Genomic DNA, 16,889 nt, shown 5'->3' with positions numbered 1-16,889 from the left:
ATTCGATTCAGAGCAGTGCTCCTTGTAATAAAACTTGTTATGGTGAGATAAATATACTAACGAATTTTGGATCATATTAAATGACAAATTCCCAATTTAAGACTCTAAATCCAGAAATCCATTACTACATACCTATAAGAAAATTTTTAAAAGTCATATTTTATACAGACTTAATGTAAAAACAATGATGATTATGGACTTTCTAAAAAGACACACAATTATTTGTATTTTATTAACAAAATGTTATGTTCCAAAGATGATTCTGCATATATAGATCAATACATGCTATCAATTTCTTTGCTACATGTTGTTAGATGTAAATCTTTATCTTTGAGTAGACAGTTGTACGAGTTTGAAGTGCGAGGATGGAGTGGAAGTTGTGGGTGTTGTTTTGATTTGTACTGTGAAGTAAAATGACAGAAAATATAAGTGTTAATCACCAGAAAGTCCACCAATGTTCATACGATTTAGCAGAATGAACCCAAACATCCTCTAGACTCTCACAAAAATTTATACAAAAAAATGGATAACGAGTCTTCAACTTACAACAAAGAAGAGGAATAAAACATGAGTATTATTATTAAAACTGGTTATTCAAAATCCTACCGTTCCATCATAAGCTTCAATGTGTCACTATCTCAGTGTGGCAAGTGCTGTGAAAATGCGACCAGCCGCCCAAATTAGTAACTTACTCCAAAACTTAAAAATATCAACTTGGGGCAACAAGAGGGTGGTGATGGTCAGGTCCTGCAAGGATGCAAGTTTTGCTTGGAAACTGGTCCAATAAAATTACACATCATACCCTTCGAAAGTTTTGAGTTTGTTGTTATGTTAACGGAGTGCGATTAAAAAATTAGACTAGGAAGACTGCTTCGGGCACTATCTGACCTTTTGCATGGAATTCTTTTTCTGTGCATCTGAATGGATAATTTATATACCTGGGTTATTTTGTCAGACTCTCATTATTGGAATGAGCCTATGTATCCGCAGGGAAGGGGGGGGGGGGGGGGCAAAGTTTCATTGCTTGATAAACTGTGTAATTTAAGATGTCTGATCTTGCTTGCTGTATTTTTTTTAACATTATGGAGCTTTTCAAATCACATTTTGTAACAAATGTGATCGCCAGTCTGAACAAGTATTGCCAGTGCAAGCTTCAAGACTCATTTTCGTGCAAGCGTACTGATTTGAATCACAACCTTATTAGAATAAAACCTGTGACAAGCAAATTACAAGCACAGCAAGCCACAAGGGTGTATGACTAGTGTCAGCATTCAATTCAAATAACAATCTCAATGCTTGTCGTCACAGTCAACTACAGCACAGTGGCATCCCTCCCCGCTGTTTCTGGAGAAATTGTACAGAACTAGAAGTTCGAGAAATTCTCATTGTGCTCGAGTTGCTGCAACTCATCATGAGAGAGAGAGAGAGGGGGGGGGGGACAAAGAGAGAGGGGGGGACAGAGAGACAGAGAGGGGGGGACAGAGAGACAGAGAGGGGGGGACAGAGAGACAGAGAGGGTCGGACAGAGAGACAGAGAGGGTCGGACAGAGAGACAGAGAGGGGCGGACAGAGAGACAGAGAGGGGCGGACAGAGAGACAGAGAGGGGCGGACAGAGAGACAGAGAGGGGCGGACAGAGAGACAGAGAGGGGGGGACAGAGAGACAGAGGGGGGGACAGAGAGAGAGGGGGGGGACAGAGAGAGAGAGGGGGGGACAGAGAGAGAGAGGGGGGGGACAGAGAGAGAGAGGGGGGGACAGAGAGAGAGAGGGGGGGGGACAGAGAGAGGGGGGGGGACAGAGAGACAGAGAGAGGGGGGGGACAGAGAGACAGAGAGAGGGGGGGGGACAGAGAGACAGAGAGAGGGGGGGGGACAGAGAGACAGAGAGAGGGGGGGGGACAGAGAGACAGAGAGAGGGGGGGGGACAGAGAGACAGAGAGAGGGGGGGGGACAGAGAGACAGAGAGAGAGGGGGGACAGAGAGACAGAGAGAGAGGGGGGACAGAGAGACAGAGAGAGGGGGGGTACAGAGAGACAGAGAGAGAGGGGGGACAGAGAGACAGAGAGAGAGGGGGGACAGAGAGACAGAGAGAGAGGGGGACAGAGAGACAGAGAGGGGGGGACAGAGAGACAGAGAGGGGGGGACAGAGAGACAGAGAGGGGGGGACAGAGAGACAGAGAGGGGGGGACAGAGAGACAGAGAGGGGGGGACAGAGAGACAGAGAGGGGGGGACAGAGAGAGAGAGAGAGGGGGGACAGAGAGAGAGAGGGGGGGGACAGAGAGAGAGAGGGGGGGGACAGAGAGAGAGAGGGGGGGACAGAGAGAGAGAGGGGGGGACAGAGAGAGAGGGGGGGGGACAGAGAGAGAGGGGGGGACAGAGAGAGAGGGGGGGACAGAGAGAGAGGGGGGGACAGAGAGAGAGGGGGGGGACAGAGAGAGAGGGGGGACAGAGAGAGAGGGGGGGACAGAGAGAGAGGGGGGGACAGAGAGAGAGGGGGGGACAGAGAGACAGAGAGGGGGGGACAGAGAGACAGAGAGGGGGGGGACAGAGAGACAGAGAGGGGGGGGACAGAGAGACAGAGAGGGGGGGACAGAGAGACAGAGAGGGGGGGACAGAGAGACAGAGAGGGGGGGACAGAGAGACAGAGAGGGGGGACAGAGAGGGGGGGACAGAGAGGGGGGGACAGAGAGACAGAGAGGGGGGGACAGAGAGACAGAGAGGGGGGGACAGAGAGACAGAGAGGGGGGGACAGAGAGACAGAGAGGGGGGGACAGAGAGACAGAGAGGGGGGGCAGAGAGACAGAGAGGGGGGGCAGAGAGACAGAGAGGGGGGGCAGAGAGACAGAGAGGGGGGGACAGAGAGACAGAGAGGGGGGGCAGAGAGACAGAGAGGGGGGGACAGAGAGACAGAGAGGGGGGGACAGAGACAGAGAGGGGGGGGCAGAGAGAGAGAGGGGGGGACAGAGAGAGAGAGGGGGGGACAGAGAGAGAGAGGGGGGGACAGAGAGAGAGAGAGGGGGGACAGAGAGAGAGAGAGGGGGGACAGAGAGAGAGAGAGGGGGGGACAGAGAGAGAGAGAGGGGGGGACAGAGAGAGGGGGGGGACAGAGAGAGAGGGGGGGACAGAGAGAGAGGGGGGACAGAGAGAGAGGGGGGGACAGAGAGAGAGGGGGGGACAGAGAGAGAGGGGGGGACAGAGAGAGAGGGGGGGACAGAGAGAGAGGGGGGGACAGAGAGAGAGGGGGGGACAGAGAGAGAGGGGGGGACAGAGAGAGAGGGGGGGACAGAGAGAGAGGGGGGGACAGAGAGAGAGGGGGGACAGAGAGAGAGGGGGGACAGAGAGAGAGGGGGGACAGAGAGAGAGGGGGGGACAGAGAGAGAGGGGGGGACAGAGAGAGAGGGGGGACAGAGAGAGAGGGGGGGCAGAGAGAGGGGGGGACAGAGAGAGAGGGGGGACAGAGAGAGAGGGGGGGACAGAGAGAGAGGGGGGGACAGAGAGAGAGGGGGGGACAGAGAGAGAGGGGGGGACAGAGAGAGAGGGGGGGGACAGAGAGAGAGGGGGGGGACAGAGAGAGAGGGGGGGACAGAGAGAGAGGGGGGGACAGAGAGAGAGGGGGGGACAGAGAGAGAGGGGGGGACAGAGAGAGAGGGGGGGGGACAGAGAGAGAGGGGGGGACAGAGAGAGAGGGGGGGACAGAGAGAGAGGGGGGGACAGAGAGAGAGGGGGGGACAGAGAGAGAGGGGGGACAGAGAGAGAGGGGGGGACAGAGAGAGAGGGGGGGACAGAGAGAGAGGGGGGGACAGAGAGAGAGGGGGGGACAGAGAGAGAGGGGGGGACAGAGAGAGAGGGGGGGACAGAGAGAGAGGGGGGGACAGAGAGAGAGGGGGGGACAGAGAGAGAGGGGGGGACAGAGAGAGAGGGGGGGACAAAGAGAGAGGGGGGGACAAAGAGAGAGGGGGGGGCAGAGAGAGAGACAGTTGCCAGATGACCTTCCTGTCACCCCCATCTTTCTTCAACAAATAATTTCTATTTGTATTACACTAATATGACTAGAGTCATGGGATATCTCCTAATATCATGTTGGTAGCTCCTCTTGCCCGGCATAGTGTGGCAACTTGACATGGCATGGAAGTCCCCTGCAGAATACTGAGCCATGCTGCCTCTAAAGCTGGTGCACGATTTTGAGCATTAACTGACCTCTCAATTATATTCCATAAATGTTCGATGAGATTTACGTAGGGCAATCTGGGTGGTCTAATCATTAGCTCGAACTGTCCAAAATGTTCTTCAAGCCAATCATGAACAATTGTGGCCCAGTGATGCAATGCATTGTCATCTGCAAAAATTCAATTGTTGGTTGGGAACATGAAGTCCATGAACAGCTGGAATTGGTCACCAAGCAGCCGAACATAACTATTTCCAGTCAATGATCAGTTCAGTAGGACTGGAGGACCCAGTCCATTCTACATAAACACAGCCCACACCATTATGGTGCAGCCACTAGCTTCCTACAGTGCCTTGTTGACAACTTGGCTGCAAGACTTCATGGGGCCTGTGCCTCACTCATATCCTACCATCAGCTATTAGCAACTGAAATCAGGACTCATTTGACCAGGTCATAGTTTTCCAGTCATTTAAGACCCAACTGATATTGTCACTAGCACAGAAGAGGCAATGCAGACGATGTGCTGTTAGCAAAGGCATTCACATGGGTAATCTGCTGCATAGCTCATTAATGCCAAATTTTGCCACACTGTCCTAGTGGATATGTTCATCGCATGTTCCACTTTGGTTTCTGCCATTAATTCAAGCAGAGATGCCTGTCTGTCAGCACTGCCAACTCTATGCAAACGCCACTGCTCTTGGTCATCAAGTGAAGGCTGTAAGCCAGTGCGTTGTCCATGGTGAGTGGTAATGCCTGAAATATTGCATTCTCTGAACACTCTTGACACTGTGAATATTTGAATATTGAATTCAATAACAGTTTTTGAAAAGGAATGTCCAATGCTTCTAGCACCAATTACAATTCCGATTTCAAATTCCCGTTGTGCGCCCATAATCACGTACGAAACCTTTTCACGTTAATCATCTGAGTACAAATGATAGCTTCACCAATGTACTGCCCTAATATAACTTATGTGTGCAATACTGCTGCCATCTGTATATCTCATACAGCTATCCCATGACTTTTGCCACCTCGATGTATGTATTTATTTGGATTTTGGTACGAAGTTCCTGAAAGTTTTCATATGGACCACAGTGCTATATGGAACTGAAACGTGGAAAATATTGAATATAGAAGAAGAAACTTTGAAATATTTGGAATGTTGGGTTGAAGGACAAAACTGAAAATTTAGTGGACAGGTGAGATACTAAATGAAAAGGCACTAAAAATAACATTCAAAGAAAAAGAGGATGTATTAGTGTGACATTTGGTACAATGTGCAGCACTAGTTGAATTGAGTCTGGAATGAGCTGTAGAGCTGCACCAGCCCCTGGTTAGTGAATAGCAATCAGTGTTTAGCTCATTCAGTGAGTGACTCAATACACACTTCTGTGTTTTTTGTTCTTGTTCCTTGTTCAGGTAAGTTTTTAATTTCTTTACTACTTCCACATTTTAAAAGTGTCAAGCCTTAGGAAGTGTACTTCAGTTCATTAGAATTGGTTCCCAAGCTTTCTGAGGCCATTATCCATTAACAAGATCAGATATCATCCAATACCCGCCATTGATTAAACTGTGTCATTGGCTCTAAATTTATTGAAATCTGATGTTGGCTGTGATCAAAACATGCTAATGAAGTAACAAATAGAATATTTTGTAGCACCAATACTATTTTGAGGGCAAATCTGTGGGAGTATGGACATAGAGCATTTCAGCAGTCGCTGGAAAGTGCGTACTGTTGGCAAGTGTGAACTGTTCGAATTGCAATTAAAGTAACATAGCTGTTTACTCATTATGATACACACCAAGCTCGGCTCAGCAAAACTGCCAGCACAGCAGTCAGAATATGGTACTTACAGGCAAGGAGATTTCTCCCCCAACAAAACTATACACAGTGGTGCAATGGCATAACAGGTGTGCTGCTTTCTGGTATAAAAAGCTGTCTTTTGTAGCTTCCACTGGAGAGCTGGCTACTGGTGCAAGAATTCTTTCTGCCTTTCAGCACTGCTGGCACCGTGTACCTTGTGGTGCAACTCACATAACCAGGTCATGTGCCACATACTGGGCTTGGTATCGGCAATTCCTGGCACGTGTCTCAACCTGCCAGAAGGGCATTAGCTGCCACCTCGCAGGCCAAGCGCCTCGCTCAGAGGGGTGTTGCTGCTATTCAATGTTGGCACAGTGCAAATGTCTGTGCAAAATAAAAATTTATTTTGATAGCCATATTTCTCCGGGTTCCTCCAGCTAGCTGGCAACTCTGCCGCAACCCTCCACCATTGGTCATCCTGCACTGAAGGCACTCCTCCCTTCCAGGGTCAGATTCAGTTTTAAGAAACAGAATTATTCTGGGAGGTTTATAATCACTGCAAATTCAAGGAATTCATCTCCTTTATTAACAAAATGGAGTAATAGCAGTTTAATACCATGTGCTCCCTTAGTTAAAATTTAGGCATTCATGGCAAACATTTCCTCTCTTAACCCAGAATCCCTTGACACCTGTGTTGACCACCTCTCCCATGCTTTCCTCAGGAATGGCCACTAATAAACCGGCAGAACATGAATGGATTCAGAATGCCCGGAACTCTGTTGCAGAGGAGGTTCACAAAATGACTAAGGAATTTGAGTGCCTGCTACATGACACGAGTCATTTGCATCTTCCCACCCCCCCCCCCCCAATATTAATTTCCTTTAACGCCAGAGATGGTAACATTCTCTCCAAATAATCTTCACATCCTGCCACTCTTCTGTACGTTCCTCCATAAATAATCCTCCATCTATTGTCTGTTTATTTTATTTTCAAAAATGGTTCAAATGGCTCTGAGCACTATGCGACTTAACTTCTGAGGTCATCAGTCGCCTAGAACTTAGAACTAATTAAACCTAGCTAACCTAAGGACATCACACACATCCATGCCCAGGGCAGGATTCGAACCTGCGACCGTAGCGGTCGTTCGGCTCCAGACTGGAGCGCCTAGAACCGCACGGCCAGTCCGGCCGGCTATTTTATTTTCTTCATTGACAGACTGTTCATTGGTTATATTCATTTTTCCTCTATTTCTTTTTGTCGTCTTCGTCTCTCTCCCCCCCCCCCCTTCCCCTCTATTTTCTCCCATCTTCTTGTTTTCTTTCCTCCTTTTCCCCCCTAATTCTTAAACCTTTAGCTGCTGTGGACATGTATACACATCCTGCAACACTGTTCTCTAGTTGCTGTGGGCATGTATACGAACTCCGTCTGTGTTTCCCTACAGTGCTGCGTATGTCTGTGTGTCCTGAGCCTGTTACTTCCATATCTCCCTGAGTAAAAAACATTTCGAGTATTTATCATTCAACATACATGCCTCTTGCATGCTATAAATTGCATAAAACCTCGTTTCAAAATCTTTATCATTTACGAGATTTGACAATTGTTATGAGTACGCGACTTGCAATGTGCGTGGACGTTAATGGGCACATTGCACATGACTGCCCGGATGATACGAAATCCAGTAACTCGAGAATTAAATTAGAGACCGTTCTGTTACCAATTTTGAATAAAATTTTTATATTTTTCTACATTTAATTCCATGCAGTATATGAGCTAAAACAAACAACATTTAAAGTTCACACAATACATTTTTACCTCTGCAATACCTTTAAAATATCACGCAAAGTTTTACTGGTCAGCCTTTCTGACTCCCTGTAATTTAACATTTTTCTCAAGTTGATTCTCCTATCAATACATATCAAACAGTTTCACAGCATGCTGTAAAATCATGTTTGTTTTACACTGAGAGCGCCACCATTTGACAGCTCAATTTACATTTCTGTAAAACTTTTAGAACTCTAAAATGGAATTTTAATTAAATAAGAAGTGATTGTGAAATTACCTGAATCCTTCTGACCCTTTGGAGGGCTGGCCCAACATTCATTTATGACTTTAAGCACTTCCTCAGAGCTTGCAGAAATGGATGAAGGGACACATCCTTCAGATCTTTTAGGCACCGTTGTAGCTGGAGCCTGTTGTTCACATTCTTCAGCAGCAGTTTCCTTTTAATCATAAATAACATAAAAGCGACAGAAATAATCACATCTTGATATAGTGAACAGTTAACATACAAAATTTAACAGTCTTACCTTGATTTGTTCGGTTGCTTTCTTGTGTTTCAATTTTAACATGGATGCTGTAACTATGTGCTCACACACTTTTTTTTCTCTTTTCTCCATATTAGGTCGATTAGTTGGTGTGTACATAGATAGCAATACCATATTTTCCTTTGAATTAACATCACACAATTTATCAGAAGGTTCACGAGCCACATCTTTGAAGAGTTCTCGTTTTATTGCACATGGTTCATTATCTCCTGGAACTTCACCATCATCAATGAACAACTGAAAAGGTAGTACCTTTTTCTTTTTGGTTGTAGATGAGAAAGATCTCACGTCGTCATGTAACGGTTTGTTAGGACCACACATAACTGAATGTGAAAACAGGTTTTTGTTTTTATTGGGGAAACCAGAAAACCCATTTTCTTGCTCTATTTTAACAAAACCCACTTGGCCTTTTGCATAGCAATTTTCTTCGTCACTAAATATTGGAAATTCTGGTATATGGTTCCCATTTACTGAAATCTTTCCTTCCTGCATTTCTCCACATTGCTCATTCTCATTTCCCTGCATCAAAATAGGACTGCTCAAGCCCTCTACCTTGTTAGATAACAATACATTGTTTTTGTTATCTGAGTAAGACACTACCTCCTCTGTCTTTGAACAAGTGAAGATGTTATCAGCCTTAAAAGTTTCTGGGGCACCTGTAACACCACCTGTAGTAACTGGAAATGTGCCTTGGTTTTGAGGTTTTTGCTGCTGATTTACAGCTAGTAACAAGGGAGATGTACAAGAACTGGGCTTTATAGGTAACATAATGCCTGCAGTTTCTTCTTTGTTCAAAGAAGTGAAAAAATCGCCAGCTTTAAGAGTTTCTGGAGTACCAATACCATCATCTGCCGTAAACACTGAAAAATCACTTCTTTTCAAAGATGATTTACTCTGATTGATCTGCTTTTGCTCCTCACTTTTAGCTGCTAAGAAGGTTGGCGCGGAAGAATTTGACTTATTAGATGATGGCATAAGATCTAGATTTTCGGAATGACGAATTTCCTCTTTGCTCAAAGAAGAGGTGAAAAAACCACCAGCTTTAATGGCTTCTGGAGTTTCAATATCATCAACTGCAGTATACACTGAAAGACCATTACTTTTCAAAGAACATTTGTCTTGACTGATCTGTTTTTGCTCCACATTTTCAGCTACTAACAAGGATAGCATAGAAGAACTTGGTTTACTAGCTAATAACATAACATCTACATTTTTGGAGTGAGGAATTTCTTCTTTTGTCAAATAAGAAGTGAAAATAGCACCAGTTTTAACTGTTTCTGGAGCACCAATATCTTCTTCTGTAGTAAATAATGAAAAACCACTCCCTTTCACAGGAACTGTGCTTTGTTGGTTTAGTTTTTGTTGCTCATTTTCACCTAATAATGAAGCAGGTGAACAAAAACTTTGCTTATTGGATGACAATATAGTGTCTGTGTTTTCAGAACAAGGCACATCATCTCTGATCAAAGAAGAGGAAAAACTGCTAGCTTTAACAGTTTCTCGAGCATCAATATCATCTGTAGTAAGCACTGAAAAACCATTACTTTTCAATGAAAATTTGCCTTGATTAACTTGTTTTTTCTGTTCGTTTTCAGCTACTGACAAGGCAGACATACAAGAACTGGGCTTACTAGAAGGTAATATAATGTCTGCATTTTTGGAATGAGGAATTTCTTCTTTGTTCAAAGAAATGAAACAACCAACAGCTGTAACTGTTTCTGGAGGACTTACACCACCTTCTGTAGTAAGCACTGAATACCCATTCCCTTTCCCCAGGAATGTGCCTTTGTTGTTCTCTTTTTGTTGCTCATTTTCAGCTAATAACAAAGCAGGTTTATAAGAACTTTGCTTATTAGATAATACAGTGTCAGTGTTTTCATAACAATGCAAATGATCTTTGTTCAAAGAAGCAAAATTATCAGCATGTTTAAAATTTTCTGGAGCACAACTGCCATCTATGACTCGTTGCTTAACAACTGGTCTCAATACACTACGAATGTCTGAAAGGCACAAATTGTCCATTTCTGCCAGATGATTAGCTGCTGAATCTGTGCTTGTAGGGCCTTCCACACAATGCTGATATTGACTGTTAGGCACTGATGATTGTTCTGGCAGTTTTGTTTCCTGTGAGTAACATTCACTTCCAATTGTGCTGATTTCCGTATGGGTACACTTTTCATAGTTATTGCATACGGCACTCAACTGTTGCTTATTATCAAACATATTGTTTTCTGTGTAATTACATGAATTACTCTCTTTTTTAGAAATGCTGACACTGCTTTTCTCTGATACAAATGCCATTACAGGATTAAGATTTTCTATTTCTGCACTGTGTGGAGGCATACACAGTGTTATTTCCATCTGATCCGCTTCCTGGCGCTCTGGAATCGCAAGTTCTGAAAGAGAGGAAGAGAGATGATAACGTGGGTATTACATATTACAAAGCGTATCAGTGGTGTAAACTTCATGATACCTTTGTTCCTCCTCTCTTTGCATTTCATATATTTTACTGCTTTAAGTTCTTCAAGACTGTATTCTGTCCCACCAGCATAGACCTGCAACACAATATTCCAACAGTTTTCTTGTTAAAGAAGCATTTCTTAATTATATGTCTAAAAATTGAAATTATGATATTGCAATACAGTCACATTGCTGGGAACAGATTACAAAAACAATTTTGCCTCCAATGACAATTTCAAGCAAAATATTATAGCTGTGAAAACTATGTTATGACACTTTTCTGTGCACTGTGTAAAACTCGCTGGAGTGTTTTACACATTACAATATAGTTTTTAGGCAGCAATCCAGATATGTAAAACAATATTAAACAATGAACAAAAATAACAACAATGAAAAAAATTAAGTTACTGTTTCTTCAACATCTGTTAAACCTCTAACTGATTCTACAATTGGCAATCCTTGCTCCTTTAAAATTACAGTCCATTGCATTAACTAATGTGTTACGTAACTCAGTGATGGCAACAAGAATGTCACAAAGTGCAGAATATTGCCGATGACTGTGATAAAAGGCCTGTAATTATACAATGGGAAGAAATCTGTGTATCCCATCTGTATACATCTGGAGTAAATCTCATGTTCAAGAATTATAATGTTTATAGATGTAACTGTGGCAGATGTGGATAACAGCCCGCTATTTACCTAGATGTATAAGGGAAACCATCTAAAAACCACATCGAGGCTACACAGCTCACCAGCCCTTATGATTAGCCCATGAGGTAAGTTTGAACTGGGGTAGGCTGAATCCCTGAAGCAACACACTGATGTGCTCAGCTACCTGGGCGTGTGAATGATGTATGCACAATGTATGATTAACTTATCAGCCAACTGAGTGATTTTGGGCAATGTACAGGCTGATTATAATCAAAGTTAACCTTCCAAAGCACTGTAGAAATACCACCACTGGTCAGAATGATGTCAAATTGCAATGGAATATTATTGGAGAATGGAGGAAACATATGGCAGAAGAAAAATAAATAGTGTGAAAACTGATCAATAGATGGCGCTGTATGTGTCAGAATACATAAATGAAAACACCTGTCATGCACACAACCCATTGAATTTGGTATAAACGCTCCTTTCGCATCTATGGCATTAGCCATGACTGTCCCAATGCAGGACTGAGCTCTGCTTGTAAAGCTGTGTTACACGAATTATGACTGTGCACACGTCACTCTGCAGAAGTTTGAGACACTGAAGAGTTTGAATAAAAGGCATTAGTCCAATGATTGCCATGGGTCTGGAGAAAATGATTCGGAAATTTAAAAATGTGAAAAGACGAGTTCTTTTGGTGCACAACCTGGTAGAGGGAGGAAATGAATTGATTCTACGTCAGTGGAAGCAGTGGCCACAGCAATGCAGGAGGCGGCGAGTGGTCGTGTGCAAACGTGTAGCGCATGGGTAATTTCCCGAACATCGGATATACCCATGAGCATGGTGCTTAAAATCCTACGAAACATCCTTCTTTGCTGCCCATTCAAAATTACCCATTTGCACGAGTTGCTTTCTGTTGATTTGCCAGCAAGAGAGACCATTTGCTTTAGAATTTCTTCCTCGCATGGAAGTGGACAATGATTGGATGTGGAAGATTTTGTGGACAGACGAAGCCCATGTCCATCTAACAGGATACGTCAACACACACAATTGTCTAATATTGGCAACGGAAAATCCACACAAAAATCAACCAGTACCCCTTCATCCTGAGCAGGTCACTGTGTGGCGCAGATTTATGGCATCATTCATCATATTTTTTTGAAGAGACAGGTGCTTTTGGTCCTGTTACCTGTACCATCACTGGTATGCCTTACGAGTGTCTTTTTCCACAACCACGTCATTTCAGCTCTCCAACAATGTGGAAAGGTTCATTTTTATGCAATATGGCGCAACTCTGCACACTGAAAATAATCTAGTTAAGCAGCTGCAGAAGCGCTATTTATTCTGGCTGCGGGGCTAGCCAAAAGACGACATGCTCAGTGTTTCGATTGCTAACTTAGCTGCACTGAAGGCACGCATTGCGCAGCACATTCTGAATGCGACACCGGAAACACTTCGATCAGCTGTGGAACATGCTGTTTCTCGATTTCAACTTTATGCAGAAAACTGTGGACAGCGTGCCGAAAATGTTTTTCGTCAGTCACACTGAAATTAATAATCTAATTTGATCTAGACTGATGCATTCTACGCATTTTTATTTTTGCCTCAGGACAATAAAAAACAGCTTTTCCCATCTGATGTGATATGACCTTGCCGTCATGGATGGGCTTATGTAACTAACCTGTACACACATGCACACTGAGTACTACAGTTTGTTTATCGTCAAACGCATACCTTGGGCATTGTTGTGTGAATCATTTGTATAGTCAACCACTATTAAATTATGATGCTTACAGTGCCATTGCTACATTTTGTAACTATTTTCCTTCTGCCATACATTTTCCCCTTCTCCGATAATATTCTGTTGCAATTTGACATCATTCTAACCAGTGGTGTTATTTATACAGTGCTTTGAAAATTTAATTATAGTCCAGGTTAATGGTTCCTACAAGGTCAAAGTCATATTCATTCACTAAACATATCTACATACAAAACAGGATTCTGGTAAGTTTATTAGCAGACATACAAATTTCTTAGCTCTCAGAGTTCAGTGGCCTTAATAAATCACTCGCAACTGCAAAGTTTTGTCATAAATGTCCAAAGCTTACTTGTCACTTTATGGTAATAACCGATGCACATCTCAGAACAAATCATAAATTCAACAAAGTTTAATCTATCCTTAATAATCACACCACCTCAAACTCCTGATACACATAGGGGCTTCAGAAAGTAAGATACACATGTCATCTCACGCTAAGACCATTGCACAACATGTGAGCAAATTGTCAGTCGAGAATACAATTTCCGGGTTTCCTGCAGGTACAGTTCCACTGCAGTGTAGCCAGTAAGTGAATCATAGCATAAGAGTGAAATAGCTTGGCAATTGGAAATGTACTCCAAAATTGAAGTACACGGGGAAGTATGGTTCTTGTGGACAAGGCGTCTAAATCACAAAAATTCACTGTGAAATTCTGGCAGTAGAATGTTCCAACCATTGTCAACAGAAACCTTGTGACTATAGTGGCATGTATCTGTTTTACCTTGAAGTGTGGTTCAGCATTCAATTAGCCTGGCATCGTAACATGTAAATTATTTTTTGAATTCCCTTCATAGTCAAAGTCATCAGGAACAAGGTTTTGACAAAAATTGAACCTTACAAAAATACTTATTATTTTATTATGCCTATCCTGTATACTGCCCCTAATGAGTGAAACCGCTTTACACACACACACACACACACACACACACACACACACACACACACACACACACACACACACACCACATGCCTCATACCAGAAAACTATATCGTCGTTCCATGTGGCAGCCCAAGTATCACTACCATTGGAAAGAAAAGGTACAGCTAATTGTGAGCATATGCAACACACTTACAGTACCACTCTGCATTAACAGCTTTAATATAAGCATAGTTGGAAGGGATAGAATACTCTGCCAGTTTATGGGGGGCAGATCAGCTGTAATCTTCCATCTCATAACTAGCTGATATTAGAAGTTGATACTGGCTAGTTTGTAATTTTCAGTCACACAGCAGTGTATCATGTGCAACTGACAAAACACTAGCAAACAGCATTCACAAGCCACTGTCCATCAAATAGTGTCTCTGAAAGAGAGAGTGGAAAATCCAATGCCTTAAACATCCACAAATAACTGTTGGCATGGAATTTTCTGTGTTCAATTAATAAGGATATGCAGCTGCAGTTTTGCATACATGATATAAGCCTTTGTTAATAAACAGATTAAAAGAAATCAACAGTGTTGGTGACCATTATATAAAAGTGAAATATTTATTACCATAATATGAATGCTGATGCGAGTTACCAGCATCTAAAGATAAATTGTGGATCAATGCATACCCAAAAAGAATGAGAACTACATTTACATCCACCTGAATACAAGGTTACAACAACAACAACAACAACAACAACAACAACAACAACAACAACAACAAAAAACTGTACAAAAGAAAATCTGACAGATCACCACTCGCCACAGGGGAAAAACAGAAGAATTGTTCAATCATTGGCCAACATCTTTGTTCAGGGCCCACGCGCACACACGCACGCACACGTAACACTTGTATCCTCATCAATAGGAGTAATTTGTTATCTGTTTTACGTAAAAGCTGGCTATAAATCTACTCCAGGTTATTTACCATTTCCTGATGATTGGCACTGGTGACTTAAGTGATTTTACAATGATTTACACAAGATGTGGGCAGTTATGAACAGTGCTGTATTATGTACCCTGGTGTCCAAAATTAAAGCAACAAACCTCTGTTTCTCTGTCCTGTGTTTAAGTCATGCTATAATCATACAAACTTTCAACAGATGTCCTTACAATTGTGTACTGCATGGAAGATGACATTTCAGTCAATGGACAACCATGCCAATGATGGCGTCAGGCACCTCTCAAACGGGGTAGTATTTGCCAGGTAGTTCCACATTCGCAGCAGCCATATACACAGTCCCAAATGGTGCAGTATGGCACTGAGAAGACACCTACCAGACACACTGTGGTGGAGGGCCAAAGGAAGCAGGACAGTTGCTAACTGATGTGGCCAGATGGCTTAATGTGGATCTTTGTTTCTCGGATGTGGCAACAGTTTAGAGAGACCAAAACTGTATCCCAAAGACTAGTTCAGGACTGACTGTGTGACTTCAGAGAGAGAGGACCGTTTTTTACTGTCAGGGCACAATGCTGCTGCCTTGGTACTGCACGGCAATTGACACCTGACCTCGCAGCATCCACTGGACATGTTGTATCGAGACAAATAGTGTCCAGAAGGTTTCGGCAGAGTGGCCTTTATTGTTGGAGACCAGCTGCACATATACCTTTAATGTGTCTTCACGGAAGGGAATATCTAGAGTGCAGTCTTCAACATGCCACCTGGACGGTCAAACAGTGGGCCAATGTTCTTTTCACACACGAGTCCCGGTTTGATATGGAAACTGATTCTCGACTGATTCGCTTCTGGAGTGAACATCAAACATGATTTCAGATCCAAACATTGTGGTAAAAGACCAGTCCTGAGGAGGATCCCTAATGGTGTGGGCAAGAATTATGTTGACCAGTCTAACACCTCTCCATGAAACTGGATGGGTGAATCAGCAAGGCTTAGCTGCTGTAGGGTATCATGACGAGATCTTGGGATCTCATGTACGACTGCTGTGAGGAGCTGTGGGCCCAGACTTTGTACTGAGACAATAATGCTCGACTTCATAGAGCACATGTGGTTGACATTTCCTTGGAAACGGAAGGTATTGCATGCATGGCATGGCCTGCTCATTCTCCCAATTTGAATCCCATAGAATATGTCGGATACACTAGGGAGACACGTTACATCACATCAGGGTCCACCAACCACTCTCCAAGACTTGTGAGCAGCTCTGTAGGAAGAACAAGCATTATTGCCTCAGCACGAGACTGGTGACATCATTTACAGCAGGTCCCATCGTCGTCAGACCTATATTGGAGCCATAGGTGGTCACACCCCATACTGAGCAAATTAAACAGTTGTCAGAATATGTGTGTGCGAATCCAACAAGCTGGAAAAACAAAGATTATGTTTTTACAGCTATGTATGTTGCAGTTGTTTATGTCCTGGGTTTTTTACATTGTTTCTACTGCACTAACACCTGTTTATATTGTTTTGTGGTAAAATAAACGTAACCTTGCAAAATTTCCATTTGTTGCTTTCATTTTGGACACCAGTGTATTACACTGTCTTAACTACATCCTGGGATTCTGGATGGTGCGCTCTTCTTCAAGTTACATGGTATAGGTCATCATCAATGACACAGATGACATCAGTTATTACATTCCATCTTCAACTGATCCTGATGCTCAAATCCTTGCATTTTGATAGCCTCTTGGCCACCTTATTATAAACATTTCCATCACAACTGGACTGAGACACTAGTTACGAGCCATGATCTATCTGAACTCAACTCCATCTGAACAGACC

General features: G+C 43.4%; 1 protein-coding gene across 3 annotated transcripts in view; it reads right to left on the bottom strand.

Annotated features, from left to right (window-relative positions):
- LOC126272178 (uncharacterized) overlaps positions 1-16,889 on the bottom strand; it is a 143,672-nt gene that overhangs the window by 24,353 nt on the left and 102,430 nt on the right. For all 3 annotated transcript variants that reach the window (XM_049974829.1, XM_049974831.1, XM_049974830.1), the window contains exons 7-9: positions 10,767-10,848; positions 8,276-10,689; positions 8,029-8,188 (exon numbers count right to left, since the gene is read on the bottom strand). In XM_049974829.1, the coding sequence (XP_049830786.1) occupies positions 8,029-8,188; positions 8,276-10,689; positions 10,767-10,848 (2,656 nt within the window). The remainder of the gene's footprint in view (positions 1-8,028; positions 8,189-8,275; positions 10,690-10,766; positions 10,849-16,889) is intronic.

Source organism: Schistocerca gregaria, chromosome 5 (assembly GCF_023897955.1).
Source record: "Schistocerca gregaria isolate iqSchGreg1 chromosome 5, iqSchGreg1.2, whole genome shotgun sequence".
In the NCBI taxonomy this organism is placed as follows: domain Eukaryota; kingdom Metazoa; phylum Arthropoda; class Insecta; order Orthoptera; family Acrididae; genus Schistocerca; species Schistocerca gregaria.
The sequence above is the reverse complement of the archived record's forward strand: the minus strand, read 5'-3'. Positions and strand labels throughout refer to the sequence as shown.